Here is a 19,769-nt window from a genome sequence, read left to right as displayed (position 1 = left end):
AACTGTAGAACTGTTAACATTAGTCAGTATTCTTAAGCCTTTCCTTTTCCACAATTTTGCCTCACTAACCACATCCCCAGTTTTTAAAAAACCTCATTCACCTCTCATTCCTTGCAGACTCAAGAATGAACAATCCGTCAGAAACTAGTAAACCATCTATGGAGAGTGCAGATGGCAACACAGGTAAGAGATGATTCCCAGGTCCAGCTTTTTAACTAGCTCTAATCGTGCTAACAGAAGAAACTTTCCATTTAACTGTGACTTCTGTTTGGCAAATAAAGACCAATTGGAGTGTTGAGTTGTCAAATATAACTTAGTGCTTGCAGGAACTGGTATTGTTACTTGTTTAAGATTATTTAGTTTCTTCTGCAGATTGCTTCATCTTTTTGTTGCTGTTTATCAGAGATACTCTAAAGTAGTTGAGAGAATAGTCCTTTAGGGTCAGGTAGTTCTGGGTGTGAATTAGGGATTTGTTACTAGCTTTGGACTTTAGGCAGTTTCCCCAATCTTTTGAGACTTCATTCACCTATAAAATGGGGATAATATATTTCATAGGTCATTGTGAGTATCAAAGGAAATGGATTAAGCACAGTACCAGCTACACAGTTAACCGTTCAGTAAAACGTTGCCCTTGTTATAGGTGTTAACCGAAATAGTAAATGTTATCCACCCCCCGCCCCCCTTCAATTTAAGTTGTATTGAAGTTATGATGGTGTCAGTAGATAGTTAAAAACACACACCTATTTCTAATATGTTCTTTTATTTGGTAATTTTTAAAAACTTATACTTGATTTAACTATTTATCAGGAGAAAATTAATATCATAAATGAGAAAACTGAGGCCCCATGAGAGAAAGGTAAATCCGTAAAGGATAGAATGTCTCTACAACCCATACTCTTAATTCATTACATTGCTCAGAGGACATTTAACCATGTGTCTTTATCATCTGCCAGAGATGGTGCAGGGACTTCCCCAGTTTCTGGGGAAGAGGCATAAATTAAAATACTCAACTGTGTAAGAAGGGAATTATGGGCAGGGATACCCAGAAAGCAATAGTTTCTAAAGTAAACTAGGTCTTTCACTTGCAGAGAGGGTTGCCTCTGTGACCCATCATTTTCAAATTGCCTAAAAATGGGAGATGGTGAGAGTCACTCCTGGAAACAGTCTTTGTTTTTCACCTCTGCTGGCCACAACATGTTTTAATTTAAAGTGGATGAGTTGAACCAATGTAGCAGTTCCTGCCTACCTATCTTTCCATTCAAAATCCTTCTCTACCTGGAGAAACGTGTTAATCTTTTAATCTCTAAAGTGAAACTGAGCTGTGGGGCATCCTGTTGTACTGAACAGGTCACTCAGAACACTCTGAGGCTAGCCAGGTAGACTGCTGTAGAACCTCCTAGGGAGGAGAAAGGCAGCACTCTCTTCTGTCTGGATTGTCAGCTGCAGTCTCATTTTTGTTGTTTCTCTGTCCTCTGGGCCCTGTCTTGCATTATTTTGTAGCACTGGTCCATCTGCCAGTGCTTTGGCCATCTAGCTTAGGTGTGGGACTTGTTTGCAAAGAGAAACGGCAGTCATTCCCGTCAGACGTTCGGGGAGGGTGTGCAGGACCTTGTGCCTTAGGAACCACTTCAAAGGAGAGGCATGTATTTCTCAGGGAAGAGAAACAGATGATTGAGCGAACACTGAAAATGTCTCTACATCAGACTCCTTGAGAAACCCCTAATAATAGACGTTTCAGTAGCTACCATTTATTGAGCACCTACATTTAATAATCCCCCAATGACATGTTTTTAAAAATCTTAAGCACTGTACCCATTACCTGATTTCAATTTGTGTTCTTAATGACAGCCCTGTAAGTTAGGTGTTATTATTTCAGGGAATAGGAAATCAAGGCACAAAACCAGCCAGGAAATAAAGGTGGAATGAGGATTTACACCCTGCATATGGTTTCTCCCATGAATTGCAATAAAATAAAACAGAAAATTTAAGCAATACTTAATTTCAGGCCTAAAACTATTTTCAGAGCTGTATATAAGAGAAATTCTAGCTGGAGCACTTGCTAAAACAGTCTTGTGAATTTCTTGACTTGTTTTTTGTTTTTTTGTTTTTTTTGTTTTTATTTATTTGAGAGAGAGCATGAGAGGGGGGAGGGTCAGAGAGAGAGGCAGACTCCCTGCTGAGCAGGGAGCCCGATGTGGGACTCGATCTCGGGACTCCAGGATCATGACCTGAGCCGAAGGCAGTCGCTTAACCAACTGAGCCACCCAGGCGCCCCTCTTGACTTGTTTTAATATGCAGTGCATGGTGGACTCATAGAACTAAGCAGTATCAATGTAGATTTTTACTTTTTAATGTCTCTAAAACTCAGCATTTGTTGCCTTTGTAAAATTACAAATTGCTTCCATGTTACAGACCTTTACAATGCACTTGAAGATAACTAAAACCTTGAATGTCAGTTTCTGAAACGTTACCTATCACTATGTTCTTAGCATCTCCCACTGATATCAGTTTGTTAGTTTAGGAATATAAAAATAACTTCAAGTTCCAGCTTGCCTATTAAATTACAATGCTCAGTATGTCAGATACAGAATTACAGTTTGTTCAGACAATTACATGCTTACAAATTGATTTTTATTTAAAAATAAAACAGACCTGCAGATTGTTTAATTGTAAAGGATTCTTAGTTTCTGCTAGTTGAATAACAAGTAAAAGTTTTCAGTAGAAAGAACCCTTAGCGTTGTTATAAAACTAAAATCTCACCTTTTCTTGGATTTGGAATACTTTTGTGTAGATTACTAAAATTTTAAATATTTCTGGAAAAAATAACTTTGATTCATGACATTTTATGGGGAGTAATACTGTAAAATTATTTAAGATTATGTTTGATATGCTTCTTCTTTGCCTTTCTCCTGCCAGAGCGATCTATTTAAGTTGAGCAGATAAATCTGATGATGCACTTTTGTCAGATAGCCCTTATGTGTTCACAGAAAATCAGTAGTTTAGGCTTGTCAATTTATTTATTCCTTAAGTTCCTGTCATATGTAAAATATTGTATGTGGTGTTATTACAAGATGCTAGCTCAAATAGATGAGATTCCCTCAGTCTTTGAAGAGTTAGCAGTCCATTGAGAAAACAGATATACAGATAAGAGATTCAGGGTAGATTATTGTAATTCAAGAGGAGGTATAGAAAAATATCATAGTGATGTTTCTTTGAGGATATTTGAGTATTTTTTTCTTGAGATATAATTGACATATAACATTATATTAGTTTCAGGTAGACAACATGATGATTGACTATTTGTATACACTATATAATGATGACCACTAAGTCTAGTTTCCCCTGTCGCCATATAAAGTTACATAATATGCAATACAGTATTTTTGAATATAGTCATCATGCTTTAATTACATCCCCATGACTTACTATTTTATGACCGGAAGTTTGTACTTCTTGACCCCTTTTTCCCTTTTTGCCCACTCCCCCAGTCACCCTTCCCTTCTGGCAACCACCAGTCTGTTCTCTGCATTTATGAGTTTTGTTTTGTTTGTTTTGCTTTTTAGATTCCACATATAGTGAGATCATATGGTATTTGTCATTCTCTGACTTATTTTACTCAGCATACCTTCAAGATCCATCCATGTTACCATAAATGGCAAAACTTCATTCTTTGTTATGGCCGAGTAGTATTCCATTGTGTACATATACAACATCTTCTTTATCCATTCATCCATGGATGGACACTGGTTGTTTCCATATCTTAGCTATTGTGAATAATGCTGCAGTGAACCTGGACATGCATATATCTTTTCTAATTAGTGTTTTTGTTTTGTTTTGTTTTTTGGATAAATACCCAGACGGGGAATTGCTGGTAGTTCTGTTTTTAGTTTTTTGAGGATCCTCCATACTGTTTTCCATTGTGGCTGTACCAATTTACATTCCCACCAACAGTGTACTAAGGTTCCCTTTTCTGTACATCCTCACTGATACTTGTTACTTCTTGTCTTTTTGATAATAGCCATTCTGACCGATGTGAGGTGATATCTTATTGTGGTTTTCATTTGCATTTCCCTGATGGTTAATGATGCTGAGTATCTTTTCATGAGCCTGTTAGCCATCTGTGTGTTTTCTTTGGGAAAATTGCCCATTTTTTATCAGATTTTTTTTTTTCATTATTGAGTTGTGTGAGTTCTTTATATATTTTGTCATAAATTGACCATATGTGCATGGGTTTATTTCTGGACTCTGTGCTGTTCCATTGATCTGTGTGTCTGTTTTATACCAATACCATACTGTTTAGATTATTATAGCTTTGTAATATAGTTTGAAGTCAGGCATTATGATGACTCTAGCTGTATCCTTCTTTAAAAGAAAAAAAGATTGATTGGTTTATTTTAGACGAAGAGAGCGAGCAAGTGGGGGATCGGGGGGAGCAGGAGATAGAGAAACCCAAAGCCGACTTCCCACTGAGCACAGAGCCTGATGCAGGGCTCGATCCCAGGACCTGAGATCACAACCAGAGCCAAAACCAAGAGTCAGCCTGGGTGGCTTAGTCAGTTAAGCGTCTGACTTTGGCTCAGGTCATGATCTCTGGGTTCTGGGATGGAGCCCTGCAATGGGCTCTGCGTTCAGTGGGGGGGGGAGTCCTGCTTGTCTCCCTCTCTATCCTCCTCCGCCCTCCCCCACTTATGCACAGGCATGCACTCTGTCTCAAATAAATAAAATCTTTAAAAAAAAGGAAGAAGATGTACCCCTTTTTCTACAACTAGGGAGAAGATAGCGTTGAAGAATGACAAAATTGAGGTGGAAATAAAAAGGAAAATGAGGAATAATTCATATTAGATTGCATTTTTTTCATTTATCATTAAAGTAGTTGAGGTGGTCATTTAAGAGGAAAACAAGGATAATAGTAATAATAATAGCAGCAGTTAAAATGTGTTGAAATGTTACCAGGTATGCATGTCTAGTAGCTTTATTAGGTATGCTTTATATCATAATTGTTAAAATACTCCCATAAGGTAAGTAGTGTTATACCTGTTTTACAGATAAGGGAACTAATTATTCAGAACTGGTTAGTAATTTGTGATTGTAAAGACCATGAGTCTTTTCATTACTTTTCATTATCTTACACTGCCTCAAAGATTGAATGAAATGGATTTGAGAGTTTGAGTCGAGTGAATGAGTTTTGACTTAGCTACCTTTAAGGAACTGATATAAATAAATACATAAATAAGATGAATAAGCTTTTTGAGGCTCAGGCTCAGTTTAAAGAAAACAAATATGTAGCTCATCTAGCCAATAGGTTATGTGATCTTTTCATAGCCTAGCTTGAAAAGTCCAAGATCACAAGTGAAGAAATGGAAGATTGGATTATTTTTCCAAAATAATTTACTTTCAACAAAATTATCCATCTGGATAAGAGAATAGTAATGATATTTCTTACAGTTTTTTGGACAAGGATGCTGCCAAGGATATTGCCCCTAGGGGTAGCAGTAATTCCATTTCCTCCTGCTCCCAGCCCTTGGTAACCTCTGATCGATGTTCTGTCTCTATGAATTTGCCTATTCGAGATACTTTATATAAGCAGAATCATACAATATTTTTTCTTTTGTGTCTGACTTATATCATTTAGCATATTTTCAAGGTTCATCTACGTTATAGCATGTATAACTGAATCCTATTCCAATGTATGTATATACCACATTTTATTTATCCATTCATCTGTTGATGGACAGCTGGGTTGTTTTCACCTTTTAGCTACAACTACAGTGAGCACGTGCACAAGTATCTTAGAGTTGCTGTTTTCAGTTCTTTGGGCTATGAAAATAACTAGTAGTGAAATTGCTGGGTAAATCAACAAGAATTTATTATCTTTACAGTTCTGGAGGTTAGAAGTTCTAAAATTAGGGTGTTGTAAGGCTTGCATTCCTTCAGGAGCCTCTATGGAGAATCCATTTCCTCTCTCTTCTAGCTTCCATAGACCACCTGCATTCCTTGGCTTATGGCCTCTTCCTCTATCTTCAAAGCCAGAAGTGAGGTGTCTTCAGGGCTGTCATTCTGTCTGTCTGACTCCTGCTTCCATCGTCCCATCTTATTCGACTCTCCTTGCCTCCCTCTTCCTCTTATAGGGACCATCATGATTACACTGGGTCCGCCCAGATACTCGAGCATAATCTCCCTATCTTGAGATTCTTAATGTAATCAGATCAGAATCCTTTTGGTGTGTAAAGTAACTATTCACAGCTTCTGGGGGTTGGGATGTAGACATCTTTGGCCATTGTTTTGCCTACTACACTACTTTATCCTAAATTAAATCTGATCAGCTGTATTACAGATAATAATTGGAAGAGTAAAAAAGTTGTATAAAGTTTTATAAACATCAGTAGGAACAACCAAAAGCATTTTTTTTTATGTTAGAAATATTGGACAAATTTTTAAGTCTTGCTCACTTTTAATCAAAGGGCAGACTTCTTTCATCAGTACTTCTGACAAATGGTCATCTACCCTGTGCCTGGGCTCATCCACTGACAGGGAATCATAGTTTCTGATACATCTTCTTCTGTTGTTGTACAGCTCTGTTATCTATAGTCTTTTGAATTCTGCCCTTAGGAGTAACACAGATTGAAATGATTTTCCCTAACTTTAAAAAATGAAAGCTCTTCTGGAAGTCATTGCCATATTTTATGTCTTCTCCATTTACTTGACATTTATTTTCAAATGCTAATTCATTATGAAATAATTTATTATAGAGTAATAATTTATACTGTAGTAATAGTGGCTATCATTAAGTATTTACTAGGTGTGTTAAGCACTTTGTATAGATTATCTCAGTTAATCCTTGTGACAACCATATAAGGCACTGTTTTTCTCTTTTTATGGATCAGGGAATTGAGGCTCAGAGATGTTTGGTCACTTTTCAAAGGTCACACACATATCTATAAAAGTGAGTAGAGCGTTCTCTTATCCTTTGAGATATGTTGTTCCTTATGTCTTGTTTTCTATGTGCAAGATACTGTACTAAGTAAGATCACTAAAGTTGAATCAAATACTGATTTTGTTCTCAATAAACTTACCTTACAGAGAAAATATGATGAAAATATAATAGAAGATTCATAAGAAGTATACAGAGGTCCGTGAGACTTCAGTGTGGGGGAACTTGTTTCTAGCTGGGAGGGTGCGGGAAGGCTTTGTAGAAAGTGGAGCTGCAGCTGGACTGAGGGCCCGACAGGATTTCATTGTGACTGAGGCTGTGTTTATGCTCTGCATGAAGAAGCAGTTAGGCTAAATGGGAGAAAGACATCCGCCCTAAAGTTCTCTGATCCCTTCCGACTCTTCCATCATGACCTATGATTTCTCGATCCTTTGTCATTCTGTCATCCTCAGAATCAGACTTCAGTGCAACCATTACCATCACCATTGGCTTATTGTTATTTTTGAAAACTTACCATTGTCTTATTGTAATTATTTTTTATAATTAAGATAAAAATGATATTAGATTTAAATTTTTAGAATACAAAATATTATTTTTTTCTGATAATACTTAGTTCTTTTGAAATATTAAAACTTATATACTTACTGATTCATTGAGTTTGTGGTCAATTAACTATAAGTCTTTTTTTCACCTGAATTATGATAGTGCTAAAGCTCCTCCCCATATTCATGATTTTTCATCCCAGTGATTTTTTTCCCCCAGGATGATGTTAAGATCTTTTCACAGTTGAAAAGACCAAATAAATTTATTAATGCAACCCAATGTGCATCTATGAAATTGCATTCCAAAAATATTTTATCAGAAGTTTCTAGCAACCAGGGATATTTGTTCTGTGAGATTTATTAGTGCTGTGGCTGATTTTAGCAAATTATATTAGTAAGAAAGCCTGAGCAGACATCATTTTCTCCAAGAGAAGGAGAAAGGATCCTGAAAGACCAGGGCACCGGTGAATATACCTGCTATTCTTCATTTGAATTAAGATTATATTTTTATTAAATGAATGAAGGAGTGAGTGATCCTTTTGCCAGGAGTAACGCAATAACAAATACAGAATTTTAAAAGTAGTATCTATTTCATTTTTTTTCATTAGCAATAGAAATTTGGAACATTAATAAAAAAAGATTTATTGCTGAAAGGCCACTTATTAAGTACAGCTTGTGAGATTATCTATAATTTTCTCCTTTCTCCCTTAGAGGGCAGTTTTGTTTCCTGTCATGTTAATTTTTTGTGTGTGTTTTTTTTTCCCCAACAAGTATAAAAGAATTTTCTAGCCATGTTATACTTTACATGTTACTTGAAGCAAAAGAGCTAACCTCATTACTCTTCCAGTTAGATCCATTAGATGGTACTCTGGCTTCGAGCAGCGGCAGTGGAAACCAGGGGGTCAGATTTGATGAGCATTTGTGGGGAGAGGAGAGGAGATTGAGAAGGGAGTAAACAAACAAGGGAAGAGAGTAATCTAAACTGAGTGCCTGTATTTGGCTTGGGACCGGAATAGATGGAGTGCCGTTCTCTGACCAGGGACTGCCTGAGCTGCAAGTAGACTCAACAACGAGTGATCCACTAAGTTCTGAAAATGCTGCATTGGAGGTGCCTCGTGGTGCCTGCAGGTGAAGAAGTGAGCAATTGAAGACAGAGCTGTGTTCCTGAGGAGAGCAGCCTGGCTGCTTATATAGGAGTGGAAGTACTTAGCAGGGAGGTGCCGCTGGGAAGAGTGGAAGGAGTGGAAGAAGCCGGGAAGAGAACCAAGGACAGACCTCTTCCACAACACTGACAGGCTGGCAGAGGAAGAGGGGCCACGGAGGAGCCCTGCACCATCTGGGAGGCTGGCCACAGGCTGCATGTGGCTGGTAACATTAAAGTTCAATTACAAATTCCGTCATGCGGGCTGCACTTGTAGTGCTTCGTAGCCATGTGTGGTTAGAGGCCACCAGATTGGGTAGCACATATATGTAACTGATCCAGCATTACAGAAATTTCCACTGGACAGTGTTTAAGTAGACTAAAGAGCAACCATGGAGATGAGAAGTGAACCAGACAGCGACATTCATGGAGTTAGTGTCCAGGGTAGTCAGGTCCTGCAGAGAGGTCAAGACATAGGAAGCTTAAACTGTGGGGCGCCTGGGTGGCTCAGTTGGTTAAGCGACTGCCTTCGGCTCAGGTCATGATCCTGGAGTCCCGGGATCGAGTCCTGCATCGGGCTCCCTGCTCGGCAGGGAGTCTGCTTCTCCTTCTGACCTTCCTCCCTCTCATGCTCTCTGTCTCTCATTCTCTCTGTCAAATAAATAAATAAAATCTTAAAAAAAAAAAAAAAAAGGAAGCTTAAACTGTGACCTCTATATTTGACAGTTAGTAGTTACTAGGGAGCTTTTAAATGGTTTTAGGTAAGTGGTAGAGAAAGAAATTGCTGCGGATAGAGAAGTGAATAATTGAGGAAGGGGAATGGTAAACGTAGGCAGCTCTCATAACAGAAACTGTGAGAGGCTGTATAGCATAGTGGTTAAGAGCTCAGGCCCTGGAACCGAACCACCTGGATTCAGATCCCTGGTTCCTTCACTTACCAGTTATGTTACTTTGGGCATATTACTCCTTTCTGTGCCACAGTTTTCTTAGCTGCAAAACGGGAGATAAATAATAATAAATCGTTACATAAAAGTGATGTATACATGAAAGCAAGTAGATGTAGATGTATGACTCAGTAAGTGCTCAGTAATTGGCAGTATTTATTCTGAATATGACGATGATAATAGTGATTATATTTTAAATAAAATAAAGGAAAGGAAAGAATAGGAGAGAGGAGGTCAAGTATATTTTATATGTGAAGGAGAGGAACCAGTAGGAGGGAGTGGTACAAAAAGGATGGATGATTCAGGAATCAGAGTTCCCAAGGAGAAGGGAAGCGTTAGGTTTCTGAACACTGGTAGATGAAGTAGCTTAGAATAGAAGAAGGTCCCCTCCCCTCCATTTTAAGGTAGAGAAATGGGAGAGTGAAGGAGTTAAAGATAGATATAGATAACGACTACAGATAAGTTTGTAGGTAGAAGGGAAGGTAAGAAAGCACTCTAGATTAGGGTTAGGAACAGAGGCAATTAGGGATGTCCTTGTGATATTGAGAAAATGAAACCAGGGAACAAAATGCAAATGGTTTGCAAATGCAAAATAGTCTGGGAGTAGATAGTTCATCCAGATAAATAAACAATACAAGAAGGATTGAGAGCAAAGGGTCATAATTCAAGCTGGGAACCTTGACATCAAATAAAATCAGAGGACCAGGACTTTCACTACAGCTTTTCAGGCACTTTGTGTTTCTAAAGAAGGCAGGAAACTACCACCGTGTCACTAACTCACATCTTCAAGGTTGAAGATGAGTAAGAAACATTTGACTAGGTGAGGGGACAGGAGAAGGATGGAGCAGAGTAAATGGTAAATTTTTCTTGGTCAACAAAACTATTAGCATGCTATTACAATTTTAGAATAAGGACTTTATTTCTGGTTTTCTTGGCCCTCGAAGTATTCCCTTTAGGTGACATGTTTAAGTTATTTGAAAAAGACTTGGTCTGAATAGTTGGTAGGTCATAAGTTATTCATTTTTCTACAATTAAGAATACAGTCTGTTTCAGTAATACCTTTCATCCAGATAGACTTTGTAACAATTCGACAAACTAACCATTTGCGGAAGTCTTGTCATGCATCACTAACCTGGAGTCATCTACAAGGTAATATATAAAAACAATTAAAAAAATAAAACATATACCATTACTTAGGAAATGAAGAATATACAGTATAATAGCAGTGGAAATTTTTAGTAGATACGAAATAGTCATCCATCCTGTAGATGATCTATAGCATCATTTCTGATTATGCTTCTTGCTTTTGTAGTAGCATAGAACTTTTCTATAGACCTAAGTAGTTTTCTTTCTGGATTTCCATTATCCTAGATTATTCTAGTTTTATGATGACTCATTAGGAAGAAACCACCCACCCACACACACACACACACACAAATGAACATAAGCTAAGTTTTTCTTGAAGATCTTTTAGCTGTTAATTATGTCCCACAGTTACGTGACTTTTTGTAAACTTCGTGTAGAATTTGTACTTGCTCATTAGGGCAATGTAGTAGCAGGCACAGACATTGTTATTATTTCCTTGTAGGGCATCTGAAGTTTAAGCTATTATTGGTAAATTTCACTTTGACTGCCTTAAATTTACTGACAGACCGACAAATTCCACCAGGGTGGCCTCACATTACTTGGGTCTATGGCGTAGTTTAAGTAGCCAGTCAGGCCAGTGAGGCTGGGTGTTACAGGCAGGCAAACCTAGGGTAGTCAGATTTGTTCTGAGCTGCAGATCTTTTTGTTTTTGTTTAATTGAGGTGAATGTATATAACATAAAATTAAGCATTTAAGGTGAACAATTCAGTGACATTTAGTACATTCACAGTTTGTGTAGCCGCCGCCTCTGTCTAGTTCTGACGTGTTTCCATCATCCCAAAAGGAAACCTTGACTCATTAAGTAGTTGCCCTCCCATTTCCCTCTCCCCCCAGCCCCCAACTCTATAGATTTACCTATTCTGGATATTTCATATAAATGGAATCATAGGCTATGTGATCTGTTTTGTGTACGGCTTCCTTCACTTAGCATAATGTTTTCAAGGTTCATCTGTGTTGTAGTTTGTATAATACTTCATTTCCTTTTACTGGCTGAATAATACTCCATTGTATGTACATACCACAACTTATTTATCCAGTCATCTGTTGATGGACATTTGGATTGTTTCTACTTTTTGGCTATTGTGAGTAGTGCTGCTATGAATATTCATGTCCAAGGATTTCTTTGAGTACCTGTTTTCACTTCTTTTGGGTGTATTCCTAGCAGTGGAATGGATGGGTCATATAGTAATTCTATGTTTAATTTTTTAAAAAACCACCAAACTCTTTTCCACAGCAGCTGATGTACAAGGATTTTACATTTCCACAACCAATGTACAAGGATTCCAGTTTCTCCACATTCTTGCCAACACTTGTTATTTCCCTTTTTTTTTCCCTGTTAATAGGTATCCTAATGGGTTGAATAATATACTTTTATTTTTTTAAAATAATGTACCCCGCACTCTTTTTTCCAGTAGTGTCTTTGTGCAGCTCCATCTATATTATGGTCAGTAATGAGATGAGCAGTGGCTAATAATAAACTGTGTTTACATCTGAACCATTAAATTTTCACTTTTCAAACCTTGACGGTTCAGGCCTCACTCTGTAACCCCAGCCCACCTTTATATCCTAATCTCCCCCTTCTTCTTAGCCACGTTAGAACTCTCAGAGCACTTTGTACCTTTCTTTGAGCAAATATCGTATTCTGCCTTGGTTTGTTTGAGGATGGTGACTGTACTTTATTCGTGTTTGTGTTCTACCTTCTGCCATCTTTTTGTAGATAACTTCTTTACAGTGCTAGTCTTTCACATTATAATTATTTATGTTCTTGTCTGTCACCCATAGCTAACAGTGAGCAACTTTTGGTTATGGGAGTATGACTTGTTTATCTTTGTAAACCGAGGACCTAATAGAATATCTAAAATTATTCGTTTGGATTCCTGGATATTAAACTTGTGTTATAATGTCTTCTACTTCTGGTAGAGAAATGCTTGACGTTTTCCTTCTTCAAATGGCCATTTCTTGTTAATTCCATCTCATCCTCTTAAGATTCAACCAAAATGTTGCTTCTGAGAAGTGTTCCCTAGCATCACCTTTTCCCTTCTTCCTTAAGGGCCCCCCGATGTGTCCTGGTCCCAGCGTGTGTATATCTGCTGTTGCCCTTGCCATGTTGTGTGTACCTTCTTCTTCTTCTTCTTCCTTTTTTTTATTTATTTGACAGAGAGAGACACAGCAAGAGAGGGAACACAAGCAGGGGGAGTAGGAGAGGGAGAAGCAGGCTTCCCGCCGAGCAGGGAGCCCGATGCGGGGCTCGATCCCAGGACCCTGGGATCACGACCTGAGCCGAAGGCAGACACCACAGTTGTTACCCCTGCACCCCCACCAGACTCCCTATCCCTTTTTCCTCTTTATTTTTTTCATAGCACTTATTTCTATCTAATGTTCAATATTTTTTTCATTTTTGTTTCTTTCCCCACACTAAAATGTAAGCTCTATGAAGACATGGTTTCTATCTCTCTTCTTTCCTGTTTTAGCTCTTGCATCTAGAACCACGTCTGCCACGTACTCACTCAGTGAGTTTTTCTTTAACGAGTGAATTAATAGGCCTGAGAGCTACTTAAGAACAAGGACTGTGTCATTTTCTTCTTGATATAACCTCAGCACTTGGCACACCAATACACAGTAAATGTTGAATGTAGCGTTTATTCTTACAGCAGGATCTTTCTTCTATATGATATATTCTTGGTTCTCTTTTGTTGTTTATACCTAAATAATTATATAAAAGCAGAAAATGCATATAAGCAGAAAGAATGGTCTCAGTGCCAATGGGAGATGATTCAGTCATAAATTTCATGTATATAGCCATAACAATAGGTTTATCAAAAGGTATTCCCTATAAAGGTAAAACTGTTCATTTGAAAGAGATTTCTTTTGAATTGTAAAGATGGACAACCCTGTTGGTTAAGAAGTTAATCATTTAGGAAACAGCCAAATAATCTCTATATCAGTATTCCAAAGTAGTCACTATTGGAATAGATTAAAAATAATAAAGGTAGTATAGAGTTTCAGATGGACCAGATTTATAAGAGGAGATCCCATACACTGCAGATTAGATTAAGTTCCCAGTTTAATGAGCCAATGATATCAACTCTTTTGGAAACAACGTAGCTTCAGCACAGGTGTAGTATATTAAATGTGGCTTTCCCCTTGTCCCCAATGTTCTTAATTGGGTGGGAGTAAGCAGCTGCCTATGACACTCTCTACTTACAAGTAGGGTCTTATCAGATTTGAGAAGAAAAAGGGTACCTTGCCTTTTTATATATTCAGGGTTTAGGTCTCCACTCAGTAAATAATTTTTGATCCTCCTTTGAAATCCGGGAATATTTACAAATATTTTCAGGGATTCCAGAAATCTCAATCCTCTGTAACCAATCTTTACTCTGATTTAATTCTGTTTGGTGATGTGAGTGATTCTGATACTTGGTCTGAGCACCACTGTAACAAATCTATTTCCATGCATTTAGCAAAAGAGTCTGAGGCCACTGACATTAGAAAAGAGATCTTTTTTTTTCTTTTTAAAATATGGCTTCCTTTAGACGTAGCTGTATCCTGAAGAGATTACGAAAATATGTTACTGTAAGTTTTTAATTTTTGGCCTTAAAGGGTTGATCTGTTTGAAAAATACTAATGTTATCTCTCTTTTTTTTTTTAAGATTTTATTTATTTATTTGACACAAAGAGAGAGTTAGCGAGAGCAGGAACACAAGCGGGGGAGTGGGAGAGGGAGAAGCAGGCTTCCCGCCGAGCAGGGAGCCCGATGAGGGGCTTGATCCCAGGACCCTGGGATCATGACCTGAGCCGAAGGCAGACGCTTAACGACTGAGCCACCCAGGCGCCCCATGTTATCTCTTAAGTAAGGATTAAGTGTCCTAACTTAAAAACTAGGCTGTATGGGCGTTAAGATTTGGGGAAAGATTGGCATGCCTGGGTGGCTCAGTTGGTTGAGCATTCTGCCTGATTTTGGTCAGGTCATGATCTCAGGGTCGTGAAATTGAGCCCTGCGTTGGGCTCCGAGCTGGGTTTGGAGCCTGCTTAGGATTCCCTCTCTCCCTCTGCCTCTCCCCTCCTATAAAAAAAAAAAGATTTGGGAAAGATTATTTCCAGTTAGATTGGCCCTTAAAGAGGGTGGATTCCAGGCTGCATGTTGAACAATACCTGGGACTTTGAGACATAGAGACGATGATGGAGGGCATCTGCATTTGGATCCTATTGTGAGGGTGTCACCTTAGCTTTCTCTCTGTCTCCTCCTTCCTCCCCCCATTCTTCTCCTATCTCTGGCCTTTCCACCCTAGTATGTTGTGTTTCCTGTCCCATTTATACATTTTAACATTAGCATTCAGAGGGTATAGATTTCCATTCTCAGTTATGGAGAAATAACCATAGAAATAGCGTAAATGAGCAAACTGCTCCCGCTTGTCCAGAACTTTTCTGCTTTCTTTCTGTCTTGCTGTTTTTGTTTTCTGAAAATGACTACCTTTTGATTACTGAGAAAATTGTACTATCTGATTTGAGCCTGCCACCTCCCTCTGCTTTATATGTTTTTCTTTCACCCATCTCCTTTTCATTTGCATTTAGGAAATAGCCTTTTCCATTATTATGATCCTCCACTTTTCACTCTTAATTCTGTGTCTTCTCATTTCTTTCAAGTTCCTACCCCATCTTTTTACCCCATCTTGTTCTTACATCTTCAGTGTATTCCTTCCCATAGAATCTTTCCTCACAGTCTTGAAATATGCATGGGTTTATCAGCCTGCAGACCCTCACCCCACCCACAGTCTGTACACCTTTCAACAACCACCCTCTCTCACTCCCACCACTGCCAGACTTACTAAAGGAAGGAGCCCCGCTCACTACTTTGGCTTCATTGCCACCTGCTTTTTCCTTTGCTCCTTGCCATCTGGATGTGTCCTTGAAATTTTACTGCAACTATTTTGTCATTGTGGATGTTTTATTGTTTTAATGTAAATGTAATAATCTTAGAAACCTGTATGTAAACATGTATGTATAGTTTAAGTACTCCTGTGTCTACCACTCTACGAAACAGAATGTTACCATGTCCCAGGAGGCCACTGTAGGTCCATCCTGGTCATTGTCCCTTCTTCCACCACAGAGGTAACAATCATCCTAAATTCAGTGTTAATGGTCACATTGCTTTTCTTTCCAAATTTTTTTCATCTGTATATTTACTATCCTCAAATAATACTTAGATTCATCTGTTGCCATTATATAAATGGAATCATATTATATTCTGACTGGTTTCTTTTGTTCAACATTATGTTTTTGAAATTCATCCAAACTAGGGCATATGTTTATAATTCACTTTCACTGGATATAATATCCCATTATATGAATATATCACAAGTTTTCTATCCATTCTATTATTGATGGACATTTGGGTTATTTTTAGGCTTTTGTTACTACAGACATTATTGCTATAAAGTAATTTTGTACTTACCTCTTATACATATGCATGAAAGTCTCCAGAGTTTACTTAGCAGTGTAATTGCTCAACTTATTCCAGTGTTAGTACTGCCAGCAAGTTTTCCAAAGCATTTATACTGGTTTATATCGCTACCAACAGCAGATAAGAATTTCACAGTCTGGCCAAAACTTGATATTAACCAACTTTATAATTTTAGCCAATTTAGTGGCTGTAAAATGGTATTGTATTGGAATTTTAATTTGCATTTCCCTAGTTTCCAAGGAGGCTGAACATCTTTTCTAGTGTTCGTGCACCATTTATGTTTCTTCTTTTGTGAAATTCCTGTTCATTTGTTTTTTTCTATTGGTTTGACTTTTTTTATTGATAGGAGTTCTCTGTGTGTTCTGAATACTGATCCTTTGTTGTTTGTTTGTATTACAAATATTTTCTCCTTTTCATTCTCTTTATGTAGCACTTTGATGAACAAAGCTTTTAATTTTGAAGTAGTTAAACTTACGTCTTTTCATTTTTTGGGTCTTAGCAAAGACATCCTTTTCCCAAGGTTATAATGATGTACTCTTAGTTTGTCTTCTGAAAATTTAATAATTTTGTACTTTACATCTAGGCCTTTAATCTTTCTGAAACTTTCCTTCCGTCCTTCCTCTCTTTCTTTTATATGGTATGAATTGTTCTAATTTCATTTTTTTCCCAAATGGATACCCAGTTATCCTTTTATTGAAAACTCCAGCCTTTCCTCACTGATGTGCAGTACTACCTGTCATGTTGCAAGAGTCTAAAGATATGTGTGGCTTCCAGACTCTAATCTGGTCTGTTTGTCATTGTACTCTAATTATGTTGCTCTATGATAACTCTTAATATCTTAATAGTACAGGTCCCTCAATTTGTTTTTTTTTTTTTGAAAAGCATTTTGACCCTTTGCCCTTCTAGTTAAATTTCAGATGGCGCATCTAGCTGGCTCAGTTGGAAGAGCATGTGACTGTTGATCTTGGGATCATGAGTTCAAGCCCCACATTGGGTACAGAGATTACTGAAAAAAAAACCCAAAAACTTTAAAATAAATAATTCTAGAATCAATCTGTCAATTACACACACACCCCAACCCTGAGAAAGAGAAGGAAGGAAGAAAGAGAAAGAAAATAACTTGTTGAGATTTTGATATGAAATTGCTTTGAATCCATAGACCAGTTTGGAAAGAACTGATTGATATCTTTACAATGTTGAGTCTTCCAGTAAATGAGCATTAATTAATGTCTTCTTTATAATTTTTAAAAATAAGGTGTTATAGTTTTCCACTGATAAGGACTTGCTATAGTTTCATAGATTTATTCCCAGGATTTTATTTTGAAGTGTTAAAAATTGTTAAAAAATATTTTCATTTGGTGTATAAAAGCAATTTTAAAATAGATTTTGTGTGCTGTAACCTTATTAAACTTTTTTTTTATTATTAACATGTAACGTATTATTGGTACGGTCTGTGATTTATCAGTCTTACATGATAACCAGTGCTCATTACATCACATGCCCTCCTTAATGTCTATCACCCAGTTACCCCATCCCTCTATCACCCTCCCTTCCAGCAACCCTCAGTTTGTTTCCTATGATTAAGAGTCTCTTATGGTTTGTCTCTGTCTCTGGTTTCGTCTTGTTTTATTTTTTCCTCTCTTCCCCTATGATCCTCTGTTTTGTTTCTTAAATTCCACATATCAGTGAGATCGTATGATAATTGTCGTTCTTTGACTTATTTCGCTTAACATAATACCCTCTAGTTCCATCCACGTCATTGCAAATGGGAATATTTCATTTCTTATGGCTGCGTAATATTCCATTGTATTTATATACCACATCTTTTTTATCCATTCATCTGTTGATGGACATCTGGGCTCTTTCCATAGTTTGGCTATTGTGGACATTGCTGCTATAAACATTGGGGTTCACATGCCCCTTCGGATCACTACATTTGTATCTTGGGGGTAAATACCCAGTAGTGCAATTGCTGGGTCGTAGAGAAGCTCTATTTTCAACTTCTTGAGGAACCTCCATGCTGTTTCCAGAGTGGCTGCACCAGCTTGCATTCCCACCAACAGTGTAGGAGGGTTCCCCTTTCTCCGCATCCTCACCAACATCTGTCGTTTCCTGACTTGTTAATTTTAGCCATTCTGACTGGTGTGAGGTGGTATCTCATTGTGGTTTTGCTTTGTCTTTCCCTGATGCTGAGTGATATTGAGCATTTTTTCATGTGTCTGTTGGCCATTTGGATGTCTTCTTTGGAAAAATGTCTGTTCATGTCTTCTGTCCATTTCTGGATTGGATTATTTGTTCTTTGGGTATTGAGTTTGATAAGTTCTTTATAGATTTTGGATACTAACCCTTTATCTGATATGTCATTTGCAAATATCTTCTCCCATTCTTTCGGTTGTTTTTTGGTTTTGTTGACTGTTTCCTTTGCTGTGCAAAAGCTTTTTATCTTGATGAAGTCCCAATAGTTCATTTTTCTTGTTTCCCTTGCCTTTGGTGATGTTTCTAGAAAGAAGTTGCTGCAGCCGAGGTCAAAGAGGTTGCTGCCTGTGTTCTCCTCTAGGATTTTGATGGATTCCTGTCTCACATTTAGGTCTTTTCATCCATTTTGAGTCTATTTTTGTCTGTGGTTTAAGGAAATGGTCAGTTTCATTCTTCTGCATGTGGCTGTCCAATTTTCGCAATACCATTTGTTGAAGAGACTGTCCTTTTTCCATTGGATATTCTTTCCTGCTTTGTCAAAAATTAGTTAACCAGAGTTGAGGGTCCATTTCTTGGTTCTCTCTTCTGTTCCATTGATATATGTGTCTGTTTTTAGGCCAGTATCATACTGTCTTGATGATTACAGCTTTGTAATAGAGCTTGTAGTCCAGAATTGTGATTCCACCAGTTTTAGTTTTCTTTTTCAACATTCCTTTGGCTATTCGGGGTCTTTTCTGGTTCCATACAAATTTTAGGATTGTTTGTTCGAGCTCTGTGAAAAATGTTGATGGTATTTTGATAGAGATTGCATTGAATGTGTAGATTGCTCTAGGTAGCATAGACCTTTTAACAATATTTGTCCTTCCAGTCCATGAGCATGGAATGTTTTTCCATTTCTTTGTATCTTCCTCAGTTTCTTTCATAAATGTTCAAGAGTTTCCAGAGTACAGATCCTTTAGCTCTTTGGTTACGTTTATTCCTAGGTAGCTTATATTTTTTGGTATAATTGTAAATGGGATTGATTCCTTAATTTCTATCTCTTCTGTCTCATTGTCAGTGTATAGAAATGTATTTTATTTTATTTTATTTATTTGAGAGAGAAAGAATGAGACAGAGAGAGCATGAGAGGGGGGAGGGTCAGAGGGAGAAGCAGACTCCCCGCTGAGTGGGGAATCTGATGCGGGACTCGATTCCAGGACTCCAAGATCATGACCTGAGCCGAAGGCAGTCACTTAACCAGCTGAGCCACCCAGGCACCCAAAATGCAACTGATTTCTGTGCATTGATTTTATATCCTACCACTTGGCTGAATTCCTGTATGAGTTTTAGCAATTTTGGGGTGGAGTTTTTTTTTTTTTTTTTTTTTAAGACTTATTTATTTATTTGTTGGGGGTGGGGGGAGAGAACA

The 19,769-nt window shown here is 37.7% G+C and overlaps 1 protein-coding gene across 2 annotated transcripts in view; it reads left to right on the top strand.

The window, feature by feature from the left end:
* Window positions 1-19,769, top strand: part of POU2F1 (POU class 2 homeobox 1) — a 178,861-nt gene that overhangs the window by 105,840 nt on the left and 53,252 nt on the right. For both annotated transcript variants that reach the window (XM_044916414.1, XM_021682671.2), the window contains exon 2: window positions 118-183. In XM_044916414.1, the coding sequence (XP_044772349.1) occupies window positions 118-183 (66 nt within the window). The remainder of the gene's footprint in view (window positions 1-117; window positions 184-19,769) is intronic.

This window comes from Neomonachus schauinslandi, chromosome 6 (genome assembly GCF_002201575.2).
Source record: "Neomonachus schauinslandi chromosome 6, ASM220157v2, whole genome shotgun sequence".
NCBI lineage: Eukaryota > Metazoa > Chordata > Mammalia > Carnivora > Phocidae > Neomonachus > Neomonachus schauinslandi.
Note: the sequence above shows the minus strand (reverse complement) of the source record. Positions and strands in the feature narration are given on the sequence as shown.